Raw genomic sequence first — 26,790 nt, forward strand, 5'->3', positions numbered from 1 at the left:
GTTAACAGTAGTTAATAAACATACAATAGTTTGTCGTCAATTATTATTAACAGATACAACTTTTGATTTTAATGCACTATAAAATGTTTTTACTAATAGTTCATGTATTATAGTAAACTATGTTAACAGATGGAATTATATTGTAAAATGTCACTGAGACAAAGTGTTATTTCCAACTGAAGAAATATTTCATAACTCAGAATAACTAGAAACGTTTGACTATAGAAATTACCATCATCTTATGATATTGTATTCATTTCCAAGACTTTTACAGACCTGGAAATTACACTTTTTAAACCCCATGGTATTTCCAGGAATGTGTGGTCCTGAAATGACTTCTATGGCAAACGTAAGCCCTAAGGACAAAACTAAATAAATAAAAGATAACACATTAAGGAGGCATTTACATAAAACGTGCTTTTGTGTTTATTTGACAGTAGAATTAACAATATATATATATATATATATATATATATATAGGTTTTTTTTTGTTTTTTTGGAACTGTCATCGAGACGCTGCAAAAGATGCAAGCACAACGGTCAAAGATGTCCATTTAGTGCATGTTTACAATGGGAAAAAAGCACAATGGATAAAATAATGACTTATACTGGGAAAAAATTATTCTGTCTGAACCTAATTGTGAAAATTTACTTATTGTTATCTTTAACACTCTAAAGCCCTGTTCACACCAAGAACGATAACTATAAAGATACCGATATTAAGAGTCCACACCAGCAAACGATATTGTCTGTTTATTCTAAGCGCCCGTGCGTCTGCCTCTTTAAATTCTCGAGCTCGTCACAGCAGGATGGATTCTGATTGGCTGTCAATGTTTGTATCGTTCATCAGCTGGAGAAAAATCGTTCTGGAAGTGATTCCAACGATATCGTTTCTCTGTGCCTTTATCGTTATAGCTGTGGTGTGGACTCTGCTATTCTTTAATATTGAGAACGATTTTTAGAACTATATCTTTATCGTTATTGTGCTTGGTGTGAACGGGCCTTAAGTGTGCAGTGATCCAATCACTACCTACAAACAAAGCATTGCTGGATTCATTTCTTTAATATCTAATATAAAACAGTAAAACTGAAATACAAAGGCGACACAGAACGAATGTTTTACACTTTCAAAAATAGAGTTATTCCCATTTTCCAGCCTTTCTGAAAACAATTTGTCGCGTCTAAACAGGTTTTGACTTCTGCATATCTAAATCTTACAACAACAAAAGAAAGAAACACAATATACAGACATACTGTACCTACACATCAGCAATGAAGAACAATAAAGTTCAACAGACCTCTTTTTTCAAAGTTTCCAAAAATACAAACAGCTCTAAAAATCAGAAAGAAAGTGAAATGACCCTCGGTGGCAAGCGGTTGATCATGGATTGTGTGAACACCTAACATCTCTGTCGGTACACAGCACATCTGTTCAATGACTTGCAGCCCAATTGCATCAAAGACGACGCAGGGTTTGACCGCCGCCTGGTCAGTGTTGATTCCAGCAGAATGATGAAATATTCTAGCAATGTTTTTGTCAGAATAACAAAGACAAGCTTCATCCACAGGGGATTAACCTATCAAAGTACAGGAAGTTAATATTCATGGATGCTCTGTGTTCTCTGAAAGAATGATACAACAGCTGCATTTCACAAGCTGAAATATGAGAGAATGTGAATTATAATTCAATGGTAAAGTGAATATTACAGCAGGGCATGAATAAATTCTACTGTTCTAGCGTACACAAACATTCAAGCATAAAAAACAAAAAACAAAAAAAAGCCTGTCGTTGGGCTAAGTATATTTATAATGTCAAATAAAGCAGATTTTTTTTCTTTAGTTCAAGGGCATTCAAATAGAAGAACGACAAATGTGTGTTTTTTAATTTGGCCAAACATTGATTGAATGCAGTACTAGCATCCATTTTTTTGGGCAGTCCAAATCAGTCACAAATAACACTTTGTCTGAGGGGAAGAGATGATGACTAGAAATTTTCTCCTTATACAATTGCTCCTACTGCTGGACAAACCTGGAAGCTGCATGTGCCCAGCACTGCGATGATCATATTTAATAAAACTGCACTGACTGAAGCAACATCATATTTGCAATACTATCTGCCTGAAATTGCAGATACAAGCACTATAAGCCAAATCGGGCTGGTGTTCGTTTTGGTGTCATGGGCGCTTCCTCTCTCCTTCCAGGGGTGAAGATCTTTATTGACCTGTTTGGAAATGATGAAAAGACATGTTTATGTTAGGATGTTAATTTAAATAGAAAGCTTGTGTGTGTGTGACTGTAATGTGCCACGCATCAGAAGTTGTGAGATTTGCTCTAAGGTTAAATGAGAAGAACAGACAGAGCGGTGACAGGAACTTCGAGCAGAGAGAAAAGGACAGTTTGTCTTTGTGGGGAGCTGCGGGATGCGATCTATCATCTTTAATTACAGCGGTGCACAGCGCTCCCCCCTCCTCACACCGCCAGCAATTACATCCATCAGGCCATGACCCTCCTGCTCCTCCAGCACAGACTCAGCTCACACCTCCGTCACTTCACTTTCTGCTGCCTGCCATCCAAACATTTGAACTTTTAGCTAGTTTCATACTTTTCCCCCCCCTAACGAATTACATTTTATGAAGAAAATGTGAGTTGCAGAACTCCCTGGCATGGTGATATGGCGTTTTAAGTCTTTGCAGAAGATCACTTCTCCATTTTCACATTATTTTGTGTGTTTTTCAGCATGTTGCATTGCGGTTGCAGTATTAAAGGAATAGTACACCCAAAATTTTCTGAACATTTATACATGCGTAGGCCATTAAATGTAGATGAGTTTGTTTCTTCATCTTGACAGATTTAGAGATATTTAGCATTACGTCACTTGCTCACCAATGGATCCTCTGCAGTGAATGGGTGCCGTCAGAATGAAAGTCCAAACAGCTGATAAAAACATCACAATAATCCACAAGTAAACCACATGACTCCAGTCCAATGTCTTGTGAAGCAAAAAACTGTATATATATATATACATATATATACATATACATATATATATATATATACATACATACACATATACATATATATACGACAAGGAGACGTTAGGAAAGAGATGAGGAAGATGGAGGCAGGGGAGGGTGTGAAGGGGATAATAGCCTTCCTAAAAATTGCGACATTAGTATTTCAGCACGGCAGCCATTTGATGGCTTCCTCCTAAATAGGATGATTCAGATTTTGCGAGAGTGCGAGCAGTTGCTCTAAACCCTGAGTGACAGCAGTATTTGTGAGGAAGATGGCTGAAGTACCTGACATATTCTAATTTGTTGAGATAGTGAATTGGTGGGTTTTAGTTAAATGTGAGCCAAAATCATCACAATTAAAAGAACCAAAGACTTAAACTACTTCAGTCTGTGTGCATTGAATTTAATACACGAGTTTCACAATTTGAGTTGAATTACTGAAATAAATCAACTTTTCCACGACATTCTAATTTATTGAGATGCACCTGTATGTGTTGACATTTTTAAGATCACGTAAAGAAGAGAGTTGTATTAGCAACACGTAAAATTTTAAAATACAACCAATCTCCATTACTTTTTAAACATTATGTTTATAAAAAATACCACTAGAATATGGAAATAGCTTTAATTGTACCTTATGACCACACGGCAAAAAAAAAACAACAAAAAAAACAACTAACTTAAGAAGCAAAATTACATCAGATTAGAAATCTTGTTTGTGTGAAATTGATCAAATTTAAGCAAGTTTATGATTTAAAAAGAGCAAAGATCTGCCAATAGGCTTAGAAAAAGTTTTCATTCCCCACTGACTAATATTTGTTCTTGTTTTAAGCAAACTCCATTGATTTTGTTCACTTCTCAGAAACATTATTTAAGGATGTTTAGAAATTTGTATTGGAAAACAAGACATAAATAAATGAAGATGATAATTTTTAGCAATGCATGCAAAATTTAATGCCACGACCATGAATTCAAGACTGTCTGCTCTGATTGATTTGTTTTCATTTGTTTTGTATTAATTTGTGAAAGGGCAAATTAAGACTTTTTAAAGGCCTTTTTAAGACCAGCAGAAACCCTGTATTTAAACAGACAGAAATATTTAAAATGCTAATAATTAACATCCTATGTCTCAATATAATTCCTAAGCAGGGATAGTATCATTAACTAAAACTAATACTCTAAAAACATTTTTGTTAATTGAAATAAAGCTGAAATAAAATACAATATAAATATTAGATGAAAAAAGTAAAGTAAATGAAAATGTTGCCTCGGGAACTAACAGAAGTTAGTTGAGTAAAATTACTAACAGGAAATAAATAAATAAATTAATTAATTGAATAAATATTATACAAAAATATTAATGAAAATTAAAAGATAAATAAAAATAAGACCATTGAATATATTCACAAAAACTTTAATAGTATATAAATAATAATAAAATAACAGGTCTGAAGGATCCCAACATCGAGCAGCTGGATTAGGAATAATTCTCCACTGACAAGTTGGTCTTTTAATAAAACTTGTCTGTCTATGCAGTAGAAAGCCAAAAACTTTTTTTAAATCAATATTACATGAATATAGAAAAAAAAGACTGTGGCAAGGAAACTTTAACACCCACATACAAAGCTTGTTGAAAACTGGCAACCTCATCCTTTAAGGTTGTGATTTTAGGATGGGACAGACGCAAGTTATATTACTACTCACTTCCCCACGTGAAGAGGATATTTATGTAGAAGTCTTAAAGTGGTCATATGATGCGATTTCAATTTTTCCTTTCTCTTTGGAGTGTTACAAGCTCTTGGTGCATAAAGAAGATCTGTAAAGTTGCAAAGACTAAAGTCTCAAATCCAAAGAGATATTCTTTATAAAATTAAAGAGTCAACCACGCCTACCTAAAACGGCTCGTTCTAACACGGCCGTGTGTGACGTTGTGTGTTTCGTTGTGAAAGCGAAACTACTGTGTTTGGCCTTCCAAAAGACGACACGACTAGAAATCAGTGGTTAAATTGTATTTACAACACTGTTCCAGAACAGTTCAACCCAAATATTCAGATGTGTGCAGCGCATTTTATGGAGGACTGTTTCCTGATCCTGGGAGAGTAGACTACAATGCCGGCTGTTCTGACTCACAGACTGTAAGTACGTTTTCATATTTAAAGGATTTGCCACTGACGATTCAAACGTGAGTTTTGAGCAGTGTAGAGTAGACATTTTTTCAGGATAAACACATTTCATTACACCAAATACACAAAATAATGTTCTTTTTAGCAACATCATATGACCCCTTTAAATGGTACAGCAGTAAAAAAAATGCACATTTAGCTGTAATGGTCAGAGACGTCGAGAGTTTTTAATGCTAAACAATTTTGGCTACCAGTCTCTGTGGACTTCAGGGGGAGTTCAGTGGACTTCAGAATGATATTTCCCCCCTGTAATAAATGAATTTGATTAAGAGTGACGCCTCAAGTTAACGTACCTTTCTCATAGCTTTGGTGTGGATGAAGTGATCGTTACACCAGATGCTGGAATAATTGTTGTTCTTCCACTGCAGGTAAACGTTGAGGTAGGTCAGGTGATCACTCTCAGGCACCGAGAACTTCTCTCTCACCTGGTCACTCTCCTCCTCTCGACCCTAGATGAGTAACAGCAGTTTTGAACAATTAGAAAACAGCAGCACCCGGATGTACAGCACTTTTACAGGTCACACACACTCAGCTTTCTGGTGTGTGAGGTACAAGGGAAACATACTTCACCAATGTATACTTGGTACCTTTGGTCGGTAGAAGATTGATGGCACAGACAACATCGAGACGATGATGAGAATGTCGGCACTGCAGCCCATGTCACATGACACGATCAGCATTTTAGACAGAGCCGGATCCAGAGGAAACTCCACCATGAGCCGCCCGGTGGGCGTCAGAGCGCCTGAGACAGAGACGAGAAGAAACCATCCTCAAATACAGGGGAAAAAGTCAAAAGGGATTAGAAAGCTCCTCTTTCAAAAGTGCCGATGGTGGGAAAATGATTCCACTTTGAGATTCTGATCAAACTTTTTCAGAAGCTCAGATTTCAAAGATTACATGACAGACTAAGAAGATTAGTGAGAGAGCGCCGTGAAAAGCAGAGCAGATATTTGGGCAGGTAAGCCTTAATCAGAAATAATCTGCTGTTAGCACGAGACGAGAGCTAGAGGGAAAAGTGCACCACATAATCAAATCCTCACAAACCCCGAGAGATCTGCAGGAAATGAGATTGAGATCCCTCTCTGGTCACACAGACAGTTTTACTTCAGTTGCTAAAGCTGAACTTTGAGTAAGACCTTAATACTTCACTGCAGCGCTTAACAAGCTTCAATCTACCCAACTAGAAGATACACTTGAGTGTAACTCAAAAGAGATTTCTCCCGAAATAAAAATAATGTCACTACCATCAGTTATCTTTAAACACTGTCTAGTGAATATATCAGAGTCAAGTGTTATTTTACTATCACTGATATACTATTATATTTTTTCCTAACATTTGGATTAGATAAGATATTTGTATATTTCATTTTTTACATTTTAATTAAAGGCTGTTTTTGTCATTTTTATTATTTTTTAATGTCTATATTTAGTTTTCGTTATTTTAGTACTACAACAAACTAAAGAAAATGAGAAATGTTGCCTTGGCAACTGATATAAGTTTAATGTTTTTATATTTGATTTTATTTCAGATAATGTTTATTTTTATTTCAAACAATGAACATGTTCATTTGTGGTTTAAGTTTTAGCTAACACACAATGTGAAAATTTCAGAGCAGAATATTAGACATTGTTGCTGACAATACACATTGAAATAATACAGTAAACTACAATAATTACCCAATAACACAAACTATACGAAAAGCATGTGAAAATTACTGAAAAAAAATAAAAACATTAAAGTTAGCATGAAATGTCAAGTGAACAATTTTCCCCTATTGTGCTGTATAAATGAGTGAAAGTCTCATCGAACGAGAAATAAAAACATGTAGGGCTAGGACTTAATCTTGTCCATTGGGAACTGATTGGATCATAGAAAGTGGGCGTTGCAAAATGGTCAATCATGTGAGTGACAGGTTGATGGAAGGGAAGCACTGAAACTTGTCTGGCCATTACGGTTAATGCTTTTGATTAAAAATTACATGCATGGATAAATTATTTATAACAAATACTCCAATATTCCATAAAAACTAAGAATTAACCATTTTGATTTTCTTGTTGACTTGAAAGATTCTATTTAACTTTAAATGACACCCAAAATAAAATTTAAAAAAAATCAAAGATTTAAATGGTCTTACGCTGATTCTCTTTCTCAGGGCAGTGTCTGAGGCTGGTGGTCTCACCTGTGTTGTCAAGCGCTCCCAAGATCCACAGCTGGTACATGGAGTTCAGCATGTTGTCTTCAGGCGGCGGGTCCATGAAGTGGAAGAGCAGGAGATCTTGAACTCCCAGTGACTTGAGCAGAAGCACAACATTGGCCAGGTTAGTGCGCTGGATCTCTGGGATAGTGGTGGTGAGCATTTCATTCTTGAAGGCACTCTGAGTGTATAACCTGAAGTGAACCGACACAAAGGTAAAAAAAAAAAAAAAAGGTCAATTGATTTTCTGTAAACATTACATGTCCAAGCCAGACACAATGTGATACAGTGGCGAGTGATACATTTCTTGTTAGGGTGCTTACACATTGTAGAGAGCGGTTTAAATGTGTAATTCTCAATATAATCTCAATATTAGTTTTTACTGTATTGGCGAGCATAAGAGACTTCTTACAAAAACATTCACAAATCTTTATTATTCCAAATAAACAAATAAATATTATTTTCATATGTAGCAACTAACAAATTAAATAATATGAAGTACTAAAATTACTAAAATGGATATAAAAATAAATTAAAGCTACTGTACATAGAACTATGACAAAAAAGCCTAATAAATATGACAAAGACTATTTAAATTAAAACAAAAACTGAAAATCAAAAAATAAAAGCAACTTCAAAATAGGGCTATCAAATCGATTAATCATCACAGTCAGAGCTTTTGAGTTATGGATTCAACACGCAAAAAGCACCTGGCTGAACAGAATTTATTCTTGATGCACAGATGTTTGTTAAAGGATATATGTAACTAATCTGTCATGGGCCACACACTTTCACGAGCAGCCAGAGACACTCACAGGGAGGCAAATCAACCCCCTTGTGTGAGTTTCCTTTGTGTGACCGCACAACAGCGAGACAGCGTGTCACCGCATCTCCGCGTCTGTGCAGATTTGAGAAAGGTCACAGTCAAAAAGCCCACAGGAGCCTTTGTCTCACATTCTCAGAGGTGCAAACAAAAATTAAACTGCGTGAAATCCTCTCAAGATCATCGTCCCGTCCCGTCCCCTCACAAACCTCTAATGCTTTTTGTCTCATGATCAGGATCTTAAGAGTATCCAACAGTAACAGAGGTTTACCTTCTGGAAGATCTTGGCCTGCAGGTCAGAGGGCAGCTGGGAGTAGATGGGCAGCACTGCTAGGGCCGGAGCGTTCTCTAGATCCTCTAGTCGCTCCACAATCTGATCTGACGTCACCTGCAGCAGCACAAACATCACTTGTGATCACAAACTACTATCTATCTATACACAGACACATACAGTACATATATATATATATATGAAAAGAAAATTAATACTTTAATTCAGCAAGAATGCATCAAACTGATAAAAGGTGACAGTAAATGCATTTATCAAATGCCTTTCTTTTGAACTTTCTATTCATCAAAGTATCCTGAAAAAGACGCCTCATGAAAAATTAAAGCAGCAAAAACTAAACATTGATAATAAGAAATGTTTCTTTGGCACCAAATCAGCATATCAGAATGATTTCTGAAGGATCATGTGACACTGAAGACTGGGGTAAAGATGCTGAAAATTCAGCTTTGCCATCACAGGAATAAATTTTGTATAAAATACATTAAAAAAAATATTAATTTATTTCCGTCATGGCAAAGCTGAATTTTCAGCATCATTACTCCAGTTTTCAGTGACACATGATCCTTCAGAAAACGTCTTAATATGCTGATTTGGTGCTCAAGAAACAATATTTATTTGAATAAAATTACAGCAAAAACAGTAATATTTTGAAATATTATTACAGTTTAAAATAAGTTTTTTCTACTTGTATTATTTTTAAAATATATGTTATTCTTGTGACTCCATTATTCCAGTCTTCAGCGTCACATGGTCCTTCAGAAATCAACATATACATAGTATATACATAGAATATTTTACAATTTATATATAAAATTCTAAAATTACACAATTTAAATATATTACAATAAATACTTCTTTGGTTAATTCATGAATCTAGAAAGCAACAATGCCATTACTTTATTAACATATAATAGCAACTTATCCTTTCTAAACAGTTTATTTATATTTACATCAGTGTTATTTTAGGTAATTTTTTAAAAATATATCTACATAGTTTTTATTAATTTTAGTTTTATTTTTAGTTACTTTACAACTTAAACTAAAAGAAAATGTATATATAATTTGTATTTATTTTATTTTAAAATATATATATTTTTTATTTTATATATATAATTTTTATTTTGGTTTATATAACAAATAACAGATAAATAACAGATTTTTTTAATGGTTTTATCTCATGATAATAACCCTGATTTACATTATTCCACTGCATCATCCTCTCAGTATTGCCTTCTGGGTAAAATAATATGCACATTCACTAGGTGGTAGTATGTCTCCATAACATCAATATATTTTGTCAAATAAATGTAGAGATAATTGGTTCAGGTTCATAAGATGTTGGGCACCAACCTCTTCTCCCAGGTTACTGTTCATTTCTTCGCTGACTCTCTTGGCTACGCTCATGGCTGCCACTCTGCGGGGCTGTGTGCAGCCCACCATGCCATAGCTGGTGTAACCATCCTCATGTAGATACTGCGTCAGCTGAGTCGTCTTACCACTGCCCGTTTCCCCCACCACAATCACAATATTGTTATCCCTGCCAGAGAAAACACAAAGAACACATCAGCATACCAGGTGAGCAGACACATGAGCTCACAAATTTAGTGGCAGAGTTTGTATTTAACGAAGCATATGTAAGTGTCATCAGGACCTGATGATGTTGAGCAGCTGCTGGCGAACAGCAAAGATGGGCAGATACTGCCTCTGCTGTAATAGAGTCTTCTTCTTGGCAAACTCACTGCTCGCTTCATTCTTCTCCTTCATGTGGTCAGCAAACTTCTGCTCCGCTCTGAAAACATGAAAGATAAGAAAGAGGCCCATGAAGAATCACCAGAGAAGATTTTTCAAATTAAGAGCTGATTTTGTAGGAAAGAACTGCAGCATTCTGTGGAATGAATTTAAACATGCTAAAATATGCCAAGCGGAGCTGGGAAAACTACATGCTTGATATCTAATATATAAAATATCCCTACACTACCGTTTAACTCTCTCCCCATTTCGAGACGAGATAACTCATTGACGAGTTATCTCGTCTTTTAGAAGACAACGCTTCCCCGCTTTTACGGCTTTTCATGTTTTCACTGTTATACACTAGGGGGTGCTATTACACATCTTCTGAACGAGTACAAAACCTCCCGAACAAAAACACGTGCACAGGACGGAGAAACGAGCGATCTCTTATGTAAACAGATGCATATGAAAAATAATGCAATCTTCAGCAATAGACAGCATATAAATGAAAACTGTGTAATGTTAAGGAGAAAAAAATGTTGATCCAGGAAGTGGTATATGTCTGTGCAAGCTTTGGAGGTGTTGATAGAAGCGATTTACTGGATTTCTGCTTTGATAATCGTACTGAATATTACCCAGATGTAGTTTTTGATAAAAATGTGATTTTCTCACCTTTTTGCTCAACATTATGCATTTTTATGAAACCTACCTATATTCAAGTGTTGATAAACAAAGAATGCTTTTAAGCTAGACTAAAACTAAGATAAGAAAGAGGCCCATGAAGAATCACCAGAGAAGATTTTTCAAATTAAGAGCTGATTTTGTAGGAAAGAACTGCAGCATTCTGTGGAATGAATTTAAACATGCTAAAATATGCCAAGCGGAGCTGGGAAAACTACATGCTTGATATCAAATATATAAAATATCCCTACACTACCGTTTAACTCTCTCCCCATTTCGAGACGAGATAACTCATTGACGAGTTATCTCGTCTTTTAGAAGACAACGCTTCCCCGCTTTTACGGCTTTTCGTGTTTTCACTGTTATACACTAGGGGGTGCTATTACACATCTTCTGAACGAGTACAAAACCTCCCGAACAAAAACACGTGCACAGGACGGAGAAACGAGCGATCTCTTATGTAAACAGATGCATATGAAAAATAATGCAATCTTCAGCAATAGACAGCATATAAATGAAAACTGTGTAATGTTAAGGAGAAAAAAATGTTGATCCAGGAAGTGGTATATGTCTGTGCAAGCTTTGGAGGTGTTGATAGAAGCGATTTACTGGATTTCTGCTTTGATAATCGTACTGAATATTACCCAGATGTAGTTTTTGATAAAAATGTGATTTTCTCACCTTTTTGCTCAACATTATGCATTTTTATGAAACCTACCTATATTCAAGTGTTGATAAACAAAGAATGCTTTTAAGCTAGACTAAAACTTTTGTTTAAAAGTAGAGGCTCTGATCTTTATTTTGGTGTATTGCATATTCAGATATTCATACAGCAAAATATTCTGGAGGCCATCAAATTTTAGTGAAAATCATCAAAATCGCTGGCGGTGGCTGGCAACTTTCTTTAAAAATGCTGGCGGTGAAAGAGTTAAAATATTTTTCAAATGTTTTTTGCCAGAAGTCTCCTAAAGTATAAGCCATAAAAAAAATTTAATTGATCAGTAAAACCTGTGATTTTGTGAAATATTACTACAATTTCAAACTGTTTTCTACAGTAATATATTTTAAAAAGGTCATTTATTCTTGTGAATTTTCAGCATCATTACTCCAGTCTTCAGTGTCACATGATCCTTCAGAAATCATTCTAATATGCTGATTTGCTGATCAAGAAACTGGTATATGTCTGTGCAAGCTTTGGAGGTGTTGATAGAAGCGATTTACTGGATTTCTGCTTTGATAATCGTACTGAATATTACCCAGATGTAGTTTTTGATAAAAATGTGATTTTCTCACCTTTTTGCTCAACATTATGCATTTTTATGAAACCTACCTATATTCAAGTGTTGATAAACAAAGAATGCTTTTAAGCTAGACTAAAACTTTTGTTTAAAAGTAGAGGCTCTGATCTTTATTTTGGTGTATTGCATATTCAGATATTCATACAGCAAAATATTCTGGAGGCCATCAAATTTTAGTGAAAATCATCAAAATCGCTGGCGGTGGCTGGCAACTTTCTTTAAAAATGCTGGCGGTGAAAGAGTTAAAATATTTTTCAAATGTTTTTTGCCAGAAGTCTCCTAAAGTATAAGCCATAAAAAAAATTTAATTGATCAGTAAAACCTGTGATTTTGTGAAATTTTACTACAATTTCAAACTGTTTTCTACAGTAATATATTTTAAAAAGGTCATTTATTCTTGTGAATTTTCAGCATCATTCCTCCAGTCTTCAGTGTCACATGATCCTTCAGAAATCATTCTAATATGCTGATTTGCTGATCAAGAAACATTTCTGATTATTATCAATGTTGAAAACAGTTGTGCTGCTTAATATTTTTGTGGAAATCATGATACATTTTATTTTTCAGGATTCTTTAAAGAATAGAAAGTTCAAAAGGAACAGCATTTATTTGAAATAGAAATGTTTTGCAACATTATAAATGTCTTTACTGTCACTTTTGATCAATTTACGGCATCCTTGCTAAATAAAAGCATTAATTTATTTCACAAAATATCTTACTGACCCCAAACTGAACAGTAGTAATGACACTTTGCCATGCATCATGTAGATCATGACCAAGTGTGTCTACAAGAGGGAATGAATCTAAACGTTTGTCCCATAAGAGACATACTGTGAAATAATTTTGTAATATTTTGTACTACCGTATTGGCCCGAATATAAGACGACCCTGATTATAAGACGACCCCCCTTTTTCCAGATGTACCTTTTGGAAAAAGGCTTTTTAAAAAAGAAATCTTGTTTTTTCTCAGTAAAACACATTTTGTCTTCAATTATTTTCATATTGCATATTTTTCCTATTTTAATTTTTGTTTTGAAAGTATGGTAAAAACTGGTAAAATGTACCAACAACCACATTTAAAACACTTTTTGATATACCATAAAAAAAATAGTTTTTTTTAAAAACAGGTAGCCCATCTGAATTAGGACATTTAGTCTATCCATCTAATAGTAGCCTACCAAAATCTTATTAACAGTAGAAGTTAAATCTTACTGTAGTCTTCAAATCTGGGTACAGTCTTACGTTTTAAAATCACAAAGAGAGTTTGGTCCCATCTGGCTAACGTGACGGTCACGACTCATGCATCTGTAAGGATTTCTTTTTCTTTTGATTTTACTCGCGATCTTTACAACACGCATTACATTACGTATTTCATGGCACACTCGTTTTATGCACATTTGGCGCCACCTATTGTTGTGGGTGTATTATTGACATGTCAAAGTCTAGACCCTGAATATAAGACGACCGCGTTTTTTCAGATGTATTTCCAAGAAAAAACCATCGTCTTATATTCGGGTCAATACGGTATTTAAAAATAGATGGAATCAGAAAATGATATGATATGAGTGACATTATTTCTACCTGTAGTCCACATTTCCATCTTCTCCAACAGTTTTTCCATCTGATCCATCCTCCTCGGTTTTCTTGATTCCCATGATGTCTCCCAGTTTGGTGCCAGCGAGCTCCCAGTGTTTGTGTTGTGCCTGTCAGGTGAAGAGAACCAAACACAACAACAATTACATCTGCACTACTGCCCTGAAGTAAGCGGAGTGTAAATGAAACATGAAAACCAGATGTGCACCTTCTTTCTTTCTTTCTGCTCTCGGTGTCGTCGGACCAGCTGACTGCCCTTGCGGGAGATGATGGCCATGTCTGAGGTCGCGTCTTTCACTGGAATGACCGGCTCAGGCTGGAATCAAATGCAAAATCATCAATTAAAGACTCACAAGTTTGGTGACTCACAAATAAGCACACTCATGCTTAGAGACGTCTGTACCTGCTTCGTGAAGACTATCCTCCCGTCCAGGAAGGGTGGCACGAGGTTATGGACAAGCAGATGCACTCTGGTTGCATTGTCTTCCTCGAAGTCCTCATCCACCTCCAAACGCTGAACCACTCCACTGGTGAGCATGCGGTTGGTCTCCCAGCGTTCGTTATCCTGAAGAGAAACGCATGTGTAAGAACGACAGACGTGATGAGGGCTTTAAGGTGCAGATGGGTGAGGATGTGCATCGGTACCTCATTGATTTGCCGTTTCTGCGCTGAGATGCGTTTCTGGGTCTGCTTCTGTAGGATCTGCTCCCTCTTCTTCACATATTCTTCTGAACTGGATGTCAAGGGGTTGTGGAACTCATCAAAACCTTCATCCATCATGTACCAGTCTCGATCAGCTTGCTGTATGGACATAACGCAGTTAGTACTCACTAAAATAACAACTTGTTATGGTTTTAATAATTTGATGGGTTTATGAATGAAAAAGGATATTGGTAACATTTATTAGTCATCAAATTGACTTTCACAAAACATTGTTTCAAAGCAGATTTACAGAAAATCTCGATCTTAATGTTTATAATATCTTTATGCATTTAGCAGATTAAAGCTGGGAGATAATATATTTCACATATTGCGACTTTACAAGCAATCGAGCAGCTGAGATATGGAACACAGTGTATGTGACCCTACACAAGTATGTATACGGATAAAACATGCACATACTTATATATCCAACTTTATGTAAAGGGCTAGGTGATAATATACAGTATATAATATAAAAATCAGGAACTTGAAATCTGCTATATATATATATATATATATATATATTATATAATATATATCCAACTTTATATATAGAGATAAAACTGTTTACATCTTGCAGCAAAAAAAAAAGTTTTCTTTGAATTAATATGTGCTAACGAGTTATGCACATTAAGACCAGGAACACATATTCAGAATCCTAAGAACATAAACAGAGCGTTTAAAGAGGAAAATGACTATATGAAGTTTAAGCACTCACCCGCTGATCTTCCTCCCACTGTTCCTTCTCTTCTTCATTAGTAAATAGGATGCCGTCCTCTCTATCCTCCCTCTTATCACCTACAAAACAAGAGTCAATATAAATACAACACTAAAGTTGCTGGACATACACTACCATACAAAAAGATTCAGTAAGGTCAGTATGATTTTTGGTTTTGAAAGAAGATTCGGTTCACCAAGGCTGTGTTTATTTGACCTGAAATAGTCAAAAACAGTAATATTGTGAAATATCACTACAGCTAAATTAACTGTTTTTTAGTTTATTACATTTTAAAATGATCAGCACCCTTTACTCCAGCCTTCAGTGTCACATGATCAGAAATCAATCTAATATGCTGATCCGATGCTTAATAAACATTTCTTCTTATTAGTTGAAAATATTCTGCTTGGTGTGGAAAGTGTATTATTTTTCTTTTGATGAATAAAGAAAAAAGAAGAAATATTTCTTTTAACATTATAAATGTCTTTACTGTCACTTTTGACAATTTATCAATTGTCTTCATATCGTTTGATCAATTTACTGTACTTTTGCTGAATAAACGTTTCAATTTCTTAAAAAATAATTTACTGACTCCAAATATGAACAGTAGTGCATACATGATATGTATGTATTTTCATGTTAATCATGTTCCTTAATCACTTGTTTAATATGTGTTCTTGATATTTAAGATGTGAGATATTAGGACTCTGGGTTAAAATATTGAAAAAATATCCTAAAATAAATAAAAAATACATTAGGACAAATTTTAATAACAAAAATGAAATAAATAGACAAAAAAAATTATAGAAAAAAAAAACATCTAGACTTTGGAAAGTAACTCACTTTTGATTTTATATATGACATAACAAACAAAAACAGTCATAAAAAACAAGGTTTAAAATATATTAAAAATTAAAAAAATTGAGTTAAGTACACACACACACACACACACAAATAAAATAAAAAATAAAAAATTAAAACATTCTCCACCAAAGGAACTTGTAAGTGGTGTCTTTACCTTTTCCTCGGGACAGGCGTGGGGTGGAGCCAAGGTGCTTCCTGTCATTGGCCCACTCGTTGTACTTATATGATGGGGTTGGTAGAGGAGTTTCTGCTGGATATTGAGGTTTACTTGACCTGAACAACAAAAGTGACAACACAAACCACATCAGCACAAATAACCTTCAATCCAACGGTAATCACTGAGGCTCTGATGAAGTGATTCACACCTGTCTCTCCTCTCACTGTCACGGACTGAGCGATGGCTGCGCTCGGAGCGGTCGTACTCCCGGTGTGACGGGGCAGGAGACGGGCTCTCCCAGTGAGAGTGGCGTGAGCTGGAATATCCACTGTCATCCTCATCCCAGCTGGAGCGTGATGGAGTGGCCAGATCTGTGTGGACATATGAAACACACCTGACCCATGATGAACCCAAACAGAACAAGCTGCCTAACACACTTGTAGATCTCGGAACAGCATTGCAAATTATGGAACACCAATCAGATTTTAGGTTTAGTTTTATAGTTAGGGTCGCACAATTTAGGGAGAAAAAAATATAGCTAAATGAGATTTTATTTTATTTTTATTAATAAAATGCGATTTAAAAATCCAGATTAGATCTTTTGTGTGTAGGGTTACACAATTTGGTCAAATATTTGTGATTATATATTGATCTGGCTAAATAATAATATTAATAATAATAATAATAATAATTATTATTATTATTATTATTACAAAATAAACATATCAAAAATATTTACATTTTATTAAATAACAACAAAAGGAATAACAACATTGTAACATTCCACTGTAAAGTAAATAAGAAAAAAATAGTTAATTTTTTAAAAATGAGTATTCAAGAAAATTTATACAATAATAATAATTTTATTTTACATTACAACTGCAAAACTACAATACTAATATTTATGCATGTCTTAAAACTATATTAATCCAGCTAAAAAAAAAATTAAAAAAAATATTATAATATATAATCATAATAAGACAATTTAGAGAAAGTATTACATAAAAATAAGTATTATTATTATTATTACAAAATAAACATATAAAAATTATAAAAATTGTATGCAATAACAACAAAATAAGAAATAATAATATTGGAACATTCCACTGTAAAATATTTAAAAAAAAAAAAAAAAGTTAATTTTTTTTTAATGAGTATTCAAGAAAAATAATACAATAATAATAATTATTATTTTATTTTACATTACAACTGCAAAACTACAATAGTAATATTTATGCATGTCTTAAAACTATATTAATCTGGCTAAATAATAATAATAATAATAGACAATTTAGAGAAATTATTACATAAAAATAATAATTATTATTATTATTACAAAATAAACATATCCAAATTATTTAATTTGATTAAATAACAACAAAATAAGAAATAATAATATTAGAACATTCCACTGTAAAGTATGTAAGAAAAAAATTAGTTAATTTTTAAAAATGAGTATTCAAGAAAAATAATACAATAATAATAATTATTTTATTTTACATTACAACTGCAAAACTACAATACTAATATTTATGCATGTCTTAAAACTATCCAACTTTTATTTTGATGGAAAACCACAGAAAACCCTTAAAGTTTCTCTTTTGTTGATAAACCCAAACTCAAACAGCAAAGTTTGTGTGGAGTCGCTCCGAAACTCTGAAGATTCTGGGTCATAAGCTGTTCACGTGTAAAACTGTCACGCTTCACTCAGGCAGCTCATGTAAACTATCGAAGTACAGCACAGTCTTTCGATTTGATTATTGCACTAAGCCATATTGCGATTTCAGATTTATTTCAATTACTTATGCAGCCCTAGTTAGGGTGCAGCTAGGGTCGGATTTGGGGGCTTCAACAACATTCTTCTCAACTTATTATTTCCCTCTAGTTCCCACATTGGGTTATAGTTCAAGTTAGGAATGCATGCATAATATGCAACAGGAAATGTTCTACTTGGGTTAATCCCAGGAATCAATAACAAAAGTAACAAAACTGACATTCAGTAGTGCTAAAACTGATCAGGGTAGTGTGTCCTGAACACATCTGGGAACGTGTGACTGACCTTTGGATCTGTTGTGGGGTGATTCGGGCTCATCGCGGCGAGTACCGCGACTCATGCGGTCGGATGAGCCGTCCCTCTGCGAGCGTTCACTCCTCACGCTGCCATCACCGCGCTCAGAGCGACTGCTGCTGGAGCCACGGCCGCGGCTGCTTTCCCGTTCATCTGCACAAAGCCCATAAAACCAAGATCAGAGTCAGAAATTCTGTGGTGGGATCTCTCAGGCCGAGAGCACCTGATTTACCTCGGTCTCTCCTTCTGTCTCGGTCACGGTAGCGATCGTGGTCTCTGTCCCTGTCTCTGGATCGGTCTTTGTCTCTGCTCTTGTCTTCTTTGGAGGACGCATAAACCCCATGCTCACGTCTGTCCTTCTCCCTCTGTTGATGCTTCTGCTTGAACTCCTCACTAACCCCTCCTGGGTTTGAGGGGGTTTCTGAGCCAGTGACACGGTACTTCCTGTAGAAGCACGTAACACAAACTCATGACTGCATAGCATTTATTTATATGCTTAAGATGAGAGGTATTAGGAATTTTCTGGATGAAAAAAATGATGAGAAAAGATTATAAACTAAATAATAGTTTAAAATACATTAGAAAATATAATTACAACAATAAGAAAAAGAAGAAAGAAGAAAAAAATAAATATAGAATTTGGGAAGTAACTCACTGGATCTCATTCACTAATAATTGTGTGGATTTGTTTTTAATTCTGTTCTAATGTTAATGAAGCTGATGTTATTCGTTTGCATAAAACACGCCAAAACCATCTCCATATAAGGGCTTTCAGCACAACTTTTTCTTTTCAGCCTTTCGTCACATCCTCAAAATTCAGTAACATTGATACACTTTTAACGTCTTTGCACACCGAGTCCAAAATTCTCTTCCGAAATGTTTGCACGTTAAAAATTAAATACAACCTCACGTTGTGTCAATCATGTTTACACACTGCCTCCAAAGCTTTTGTCGGATCGGGTTCAATTTTCTGTGTTTTTTGCATCCGTAGCATTGACACAATGTGAGGTCGTATTCACTTTTTAATGTGCAAAAACATTTTACAAGAATTTTGGACTCAAGTGCAAGAACCTTTATAGTTTTTGTTAAAATTTTGGATTAATATTTACATTTTTATTTTCTTTTTATTTATTTATTTTTTAGTACCTTTTTTTTTAATGTCTACATACTTTTTGTTTTAGTTTATTCAGTTAAAATTATTCCGTTTATTTCAGCAAAAAGCTGATTTATTTTTTTTATAATTCATTTTAGTTTTGTTTTCTGCACTGTTAGACAGTAAAACCCCGCAGATTGAGCTGCTATAATGAATCTTTTGTTACTCTTTCACTGTATGTGAAGAAATTAATTTAATTTTGGGCATACAATCTGTGTACAAACTAATTATGCTTAACCAATAACTTTTTAATAACTTTAAATTTATGGAACAAAAATGTAAAAACAACTGAAACAACATGTAAACAATGTCATGTTTTTGAATCATCGCTCCGGCCGGACAGGGCATCACAGTATGGTGAGGGGCGTAATATTTCCATCACACGCTTGAGGTATTCGACCAATCACAACGCTCTGGATAGCTGACCAATCACAGCACACCTCGCTTTTCAGACCGATGAGCTTTGTAAAAATCGACGCGTTTCAGAAAGGCGGGGCATAGAGGAGAAACAATAATGTACAGTATGTGGAAAATAATGTGTTTTTTGAACCTTATAAACATTTCATTACACCAAATACACAAAACAATGTTCTGTTTAGGCAACATCCTATGACCCCTTTAACACTGTTATAAGGCCACCCACATTATGTGATTTTTGTGTGCGTGTTGCAATTTTTCATAGATATAGAATACATTTAAGTATACACATTTTAGTGAACGAGACTCACTATTCTTAAAAAAAGAAAAACTTGATGTCTCTGTAATGCAAATTATTTTCTTGATGAACAACCCACCTTTCCTTTTTCCCATTCCTGCTATCGCCATCTTCTTGATTTTCATCATCAGACCCCGAATCACTTTGTCCCTCCTCCCAGTCCTTGTAGGACGACACCTTGGATTTCTTGGGTTGATCATCCAGACTTTCCTTGCCCTCGCGCTCCTTGCGTTTCTGTGCGGCCAGCAGATCGAGGCCCAGGAGCGAGGTTCGTGGAGCGGGAGCTCTGAACACATGCTGTTCTGTTGAAGCACTCTTCTTCTTCACTATCAGCCCCCCGACCTGAACACTGGGGTCACTCCCTTCCAGTCGATGCAGGGAGGAATCATCTTCCATCTCTGCTGAGGTCTTGTCCACAGCACTCAGCTGATGGATTTCTGGTAAAGGATCTAAAAGAGGTTGCCAAAAGTTACTAATGTGGGTCAAAAACACAGTCTTTATGATCTAGGTAAACACATGCTGATAAAACATGACATTAATATGATTTCATGTGATTTAGGATAAGTCAAAAACTGGAAAATGTACGTTTAAGTGTTAACTTGTCATATAAATGTGTCTAAAATGGCCCCTGAACAATTCAAGCGGCAAGTTTTGCCACATGCCACTGCAAAAGGTCATTTATAATACTGATAGTTCCTGCTGATGGTTAAACGGCTGACTGATGTAACGTTACACGATGAAGCTCTTTATGTTTGCTATTGTAACTTACAGCAGTACTGTGAGAAACTCCTCATTCACAAGAGAAAACAAAACGGGTTTACCTTTCGAACGATGTTCTCAGATGCCAGTCATATAAGTTCCTCAAACCTGTTCTACACGGTATGATGAAACTTATGTAATGTATGATATAATAACAACACTCAATGAAATAGCATAGCGGTAAACGTCAACTGTGTGTACAGTAGGCCGCCATTACAATCCCAGCATTCACAGCTTAGTAACGTCACATCCGATTCCTGAATTAATCACTATTGGGAACCGGCTGTTTCAAACGATTCATTCAAGCGTTCGTAAATTATTGTACGAACCGGCGAAATGTCGCAGTTCATTGCGTTTTTATATTCGCGAAGCTCATTGAAAACGTGTTGATAACAGCATGTTAAACAAGCGCTGCTCGTGGACGCCTGGAAACATTTTTGCGTGATGACTAGCGAATTGGTGATTCAATTGAAACGACTCGTCCGAAAGAACCGATTCACTTCAATGAGTCAGACTTAACAACTTCAAAACATTTCTTTCTCACATGAATAGTTTCCCAGCATACTTCATTATTTATTTTAATTTCATTCATTTATTTATTTCAATCTCTTTTCTTGAAAGTGTGTGAAAGCACAGAATCATACAAATTATTGTATTTCTATGCCGTGCAAAGGCTCCGGTTCAGTTACTGGCATATTTACAGTGAATCATATTTAGTAATTATTTTTTGCGAAGCTGCTTGCGACAATCTTGTAACCACACAGAGTGAAGACAAAGCTAAATCATTTTAATCATGTTTATTGTAATCATGTAGTGCCATAACTCATGGCGTTCAAAAGCGTACTTCATTTTTTTAAGCACAAAATGATTTTAAATTAAGTCAAATTTAAAATATACAGAAATAACCAGTAACACATGCACTGTCACATATTGTTATACCATCCAAAAACACTTTAGCACTAATACTACCTATGCATCTCCCTGATTTTGTCCAGTCTAAAATACCATATACAAAGAATGATTACATACTGCACAAATAAATTTGCATTTTTAAACATTTATTGAAACCTTTAACAAACACACACCGATTCAGTAAATCAGTCATATTCACGATGACATGCCACAAATAATCCTAATCTGATAGATAAATTAGAATTTGTAATTAAATATATGACTGAGCAATAATAAAGGCCTTGAACTCTGATTTTTCCTGTTGTTGAACTGAAAGAGCAGATAGGGATCTATAGACGAACACACTTGTTCTTTTCCCACTATAATTAAATTATGATGACATTAATATGTGAGCCAATGAAAAAAAACATGACAATGTCATCAATAACTATACATATGCACACAAACATGAACATCAATCGTTAGACATAGCTGAACACATTGACTCGGCCTGGCAGGAAAATAATTAATTTGCACATTTCTTGGGGCAGGAATGTCAAATGATTTTAAAAGGCAAACACAAATATGACACTCGGAATAAAACTCAGAGAAAAAAAAAAAGATCTACGAAGAGAAATGGTTTGTATCATCCAATAGTAATGATGCATGCGGATTATTCAAATATATGACTACATAAATGCATAATAATGACTCACTCAATGCGTTTCATTAAAAACTATTTAAATGCAATATTGTTTGGAAAAGAAATGCAAGATTTAACAACAAGTACAGAAAAGAAGCAAACAAAAGTAGACATTTTGGTTTACTTATACTTTTGAACGTTAAGGGCAACACTTGCATATAATGATTTTTCATGACCTGACCTAATTCCAAGAGAAGCTAGAATATACATGCAAGTGCTTGAAATGCTAAGAACAATTCATTAGAGAAGCATATGCATAAGAGTAATGAACAGGTACTCTACAAGCTGTACAACGGTTCATGTATCACACACTTCCCAAAACTAATGTTCTTACCGACAATGAAATAAATTGTTAAAAAAAATCAACATTTAAAGATCTCTCAAATGCATTACAAAAAGGCTGAATAATGGAGTCGATTTCAAGTTGGCAGATACAGGTAGCACACTATAGAAATCTTCATTGTAAGAAAGGAGTGTAAAATGTAACAAAGCACTGTATGACTGTAACTCTATGCTACGTTTCAGCAATTGCACATCCGTGCAAAAGTGATATGACATTTGGAAAAAAATAAAATAAAAATGACAATATTTTCGAGTTCTCCTTATAGGGATAGTTCACCCAGAAATGAAATTCTGCCATCGTTTACTCACCCTCATATCCGTTTGACTTACTTTCTTCTGTGGAACATCAATTTTTTTTTTCCCGTCTCCATACAATGGAAGTCAATGGTGACCAAAACTTGGTCATGGTTACCAACATTCTTTAAAATATCATTATTTTGTGTTTTTCACAGAAGAAAGAAAGTCGTACAGGTTTGGAATGACACGAGGGTCAGTAAATGACAATTTTCATATTTGGGCGAACCATCCCTTTACACCATGTTGCATTTAAAACAGCAATGTCTTTATAATAGCACGACTCCACGCTCTTCTCTTGGAGATGTACTGTATCTTTCAACTCCACTTGAATCATTTGGTCAACATCCTTGGGTAATAACCCAAGGCAATTCACTGACAAACATCAATCAGCAGCTATGTGAAGACTGTGGACGTGTGATTTGTCAAAATGATCAGAGAATTAAAATCCATTAGCAAAAGTCGGACCTGTCCTGAAGGGCCTGATCTTTTCAACTACACTCTAGATCAGGGTTCCTCAAATCTTTCCCTGGAAGGCCAATGCGCTGCAGAGTTTAGCTCCAACCCTGATCAAACTCAGCTATCTGTGATTGTCTAATGATCCTGAAGACATTGATTAGCATGCTCAGGTGTGTTTGATTAGGGTTAGAGCTAAACTCTGCAGGAAAGTGGATCTCGTGGGCCAGATTTGAGGATCCCTGCTCTAGATTAATTTAAAGGAGTTGAAGTCATTTCCAAGTACATTTCTAAAAACGTGTGACAATCCGATGACAGAAAGCGTGATCAAGATAATGCTTAGATAATGGTTAGACAGGACTGTGAATTCTAGTAGGAAAAAAAAAAAAGTTGAAATGAACCAATGGGCTTTGGACCTTTTCCAAATAGCTAGTTGAGTGGAAACTAAAGAAGAGAGGATGAGCAGGAGTTTAGAGAGTGATCTTGCGGACTCACTCACTCAAACAAGTCAAGGCCTCCAGACAAGAGAAATATATATCGTGACAAAGTGTTCAGGAGGATTTGTGCTCCAACATGTAGTAACGGTACATGACGCCCACGAGTACAGCAGCTACGGCGGGAATCAACCAGGTGGTCCATGACCTGAGCAAATAACAAACAGTGGTTTAAAAAAAACTAAACAAGCATGAGTACCATAGTTTATGCAGAACATATTCTGAATTCTCACCTGGAGTCTTTGGAAGTGGTGATGTAAACTTCCTAGAATGGAAATGTGATAAAGCGAGCAAACATTAACAAACTGCAACAACTTTTACATGACAGTCAATATGTTTGCGCATCAGTCACAAAGGTCATGGTATTTAAAAAATAATAATAATAAAAGTACCTTTTTTGATTCTTTCTTTCGATCATCCTGAAACGGACAAGTAGCTAACTACGAATCCACCATTGCCTGTGAAGTGAATGTGCTGTTTTGAGTAATGAATGAATTTGTATGGGACATGCATGAGTTTCCCATGCTCCACACATAACTTAAATTCGACATTAGAACGTTAGAAATCCATTCCAGTATTTCCGGTTTGCATAAAGGCTCGTCCTGGCAGTGAGTCTCAAACTCCATTTTAAATATCACAAACTTCAATTTGCACACTGTTTGGACAATACCGAGCGAGATGTAGAATCACTTTTTTTTTATAAAATACCAAAACATAAAATTTGGATTTTTAAATCAGACATAATCGATTATCAAAATAACAGTAGTTGCAGTCCTAGGCTAGACGATTATTTTCACAAAAATGTCACGTACAAGTTGGAACAAAACACTTTCTAAAGACTTTCTTGGCTCATCTTTAAACCAATAAACCTTTAAGAAAAGCAAGCAGCACTACCATATGTAGTTCGCCGATGTAATACTGCTGGAGCATCTCTCTGGCATCTGTGGAATGACCCACATCCTCAAAGCTTTCTGTTGCATCTGCACCTGCTTGCTCTAGCAGAACCTCTTCACCTCCTGGATGCTGTCAAAGAAAAGAAGACAAAGGTTTATAAATGATATCCTTTGGACACCGGCACTGCGTGACATGATGACATCTGTTGCACAATATTCAACCTCTAATCTCTCTTTACAATTCAAAGGTTATGATACAAACAATGGTGAGAAAGTTTGACACTCTGGCAACTAACATCAAGATTTCGGTGTAAGCCTTTTGTACAAAACATGTTAATGGAAGGGTTAGAATCCAAGAACCGGTTCTTATAGTGTATTAATGCACTTTTGGTTCCTGGAGTGTTTTTTGTTTTTTTTCTCTCCATTCATTTTTTTCCATAGGGATTTTAAAATAATTCCTTAGTATTCCTGTAAAATTTAAAATGCCTAAAAAAAGGCATACCCAAAGTAAATTGCATGCTGTTCTTGAACCTCTCTTTTGAAAGGTGACACTCTGAGGTTTGTTCCTTAACCCGAACAAACCTCAGAATCACTGGAAGTCTTACTGGTATTGAGTAACACAACTTTGAACACACTGAAAAAGGGGGGGGGGGAATAAAAACATTCCACCTACTTTTTTTTTTTTTTTGTAAAAACACAATGGGATCACAACATGAAGCGTTGTTGGCAGTCTGACAAAAACACTGATTGTACCTGCTGTGCTGGTTGTATCTTAATTTTTTTTTTTTCGTATGTCACGAAGTTAACCCTTAAAAACATGCAGTGTACCGCGGGCGTGGTCCAGGAAGTGGATCAGAATATTACAACCACTCATTAGAAAATAAATATGTAAATACGGTACTTAACAGCTTTAAAGAGGGACAGAACTACAATCCCATGAAGTATTGTGTATGACAATGAACTTAACAGTGATGGAAAAGCATAGTGATTTAAAGACGATGATTATACATATAGAGAGAATATAGTTTGTTTACTGCATAGCATATATTTAAAAAGCGTAGTAAGACAGATTCCCACGTCATTCACAGTGCTTCATAGGAGCGAGCAAGAATGTGCAATTTGCTTGTTGGGATTCTTTGATGGTGGAGATTTGTTTGCAGAATCATGGGTAATGTAGTTTTTCTACCAGAGGCCTATACCATGATGCCGGTTTTCTGGCTAGCAAGGTAAGTTTCAGGTTAGTTTGCACCAACACTGGGTTATAGGAGCCATGAAAGTGGCTTGGTTTTTTGTGGCGTTTATCATCACCATAGTAAATTACGCTCCATGGCTAACCTACTCCATAGCAGGTTATGTTCTGGTTTAGAGATCTCAAACCGAAATCTGACCAACCAGCTTCAACACATCTGAGACACAATAAAGTCACTTCAGTTTCTCTTGCTGCAAATTAAAGGGAACTACTTAGTAAAACATTTTAAAGATAATGTCTAGCTTTTAGTGATGATTATTTATTATAATTACTTGATATGATTTATATAATTCTTTTTTTATTACATTACGTAAAGGTTTCCTAAACTGTGGTTTGTGAAGGAACTGCAGGGGTTTTGTAAGTTTAATGAAAAGCTAACAATTAACCATATAAAAAAAAAAATTTCAAATCAAATCAAAATAAATCATATTTTGTTTACCTGCATGCCATGTGATCAACGTCACAGAACTGTGAACATGCTAATGTGTTACTGAATTATTAATTTCAGTAAATGGGGGGGTACTT

General features: G+C 35.2%; 1 protein-coding gene and 1 pseudogene across 1 annotated transcript; both read right to left on the bottom strand.

Annotated features, from left to right (window-relative positions):
• Positions 1 to 5,481: 5,481 nt before the first annotated feature.
• Positions 5,482 to 21,161, bottom strand: LOC107552963 (pre-mRNA-splicing factor ATP-dependent RNA helicase PRP16-like). Its single transcript, XM_016235024.1, has 17 exons — positions 21,006 to 21,161; positions 20,264 to 20,633; positions 18,549 to 18,760; positions 18,308 to 18,469; positions 16,457 to 16,619; positions 16,246 to 16,364; positions 15,228 to 15,307; positions 14,453 to 14,608; positions 14,211 to 14,372; positions 14,016 to 14,123; positions 13,796 to 13,917; positions 10,156 to 10,293; positions 9,822 to 10,041; positions 8,487 to 8,603; positions 7,378 to 7,606; positions 5,785 to 5,939; positions 5,482 to 5,646 (listed from the first exon to the last, which is right to left on the bottom strand). Exons 2-17 carry the CDS (start codon positions 20,578 to 20,580, stop codon positions 5,482 to 5,484), a joined length of 2,625 nt encoding a protein of 874 aa, XP_016090510.1. The 5' UTR covers positions 20,581 to 20,633; positions 21,006 to 21,161.
• A 2,662-nt stretch (positions 21,162 to 23,823) lies between these two features.
• LOC107552964 (cytochrome b5-like) lies at positions 23,824 to 26,710 on the bottom strand (annotated as a pseudogene).
• Between the last annotated feature and the right edge of the window lie 80 nt (positions 26,711 to 26,790).

This window comes from Sinocyclocheilus grahami, unplaced genomic scaffold, assembly GCF_001515645.1.
Source record: "Sinocyclocheilus grahami isolate Dianchi unplaced genomic scaffold, SAMN03320097.WGS_v1.1 scaffold462.1, whole genome shotgun sequence".
Classification (NCBI taxonomy): Eukaryota; Metazoa; Chordata; class Actinopteri; order Cypriniformes; family Cyprinidae; genus Sinocyclocheilus; species Sinocyclocheilus grahami.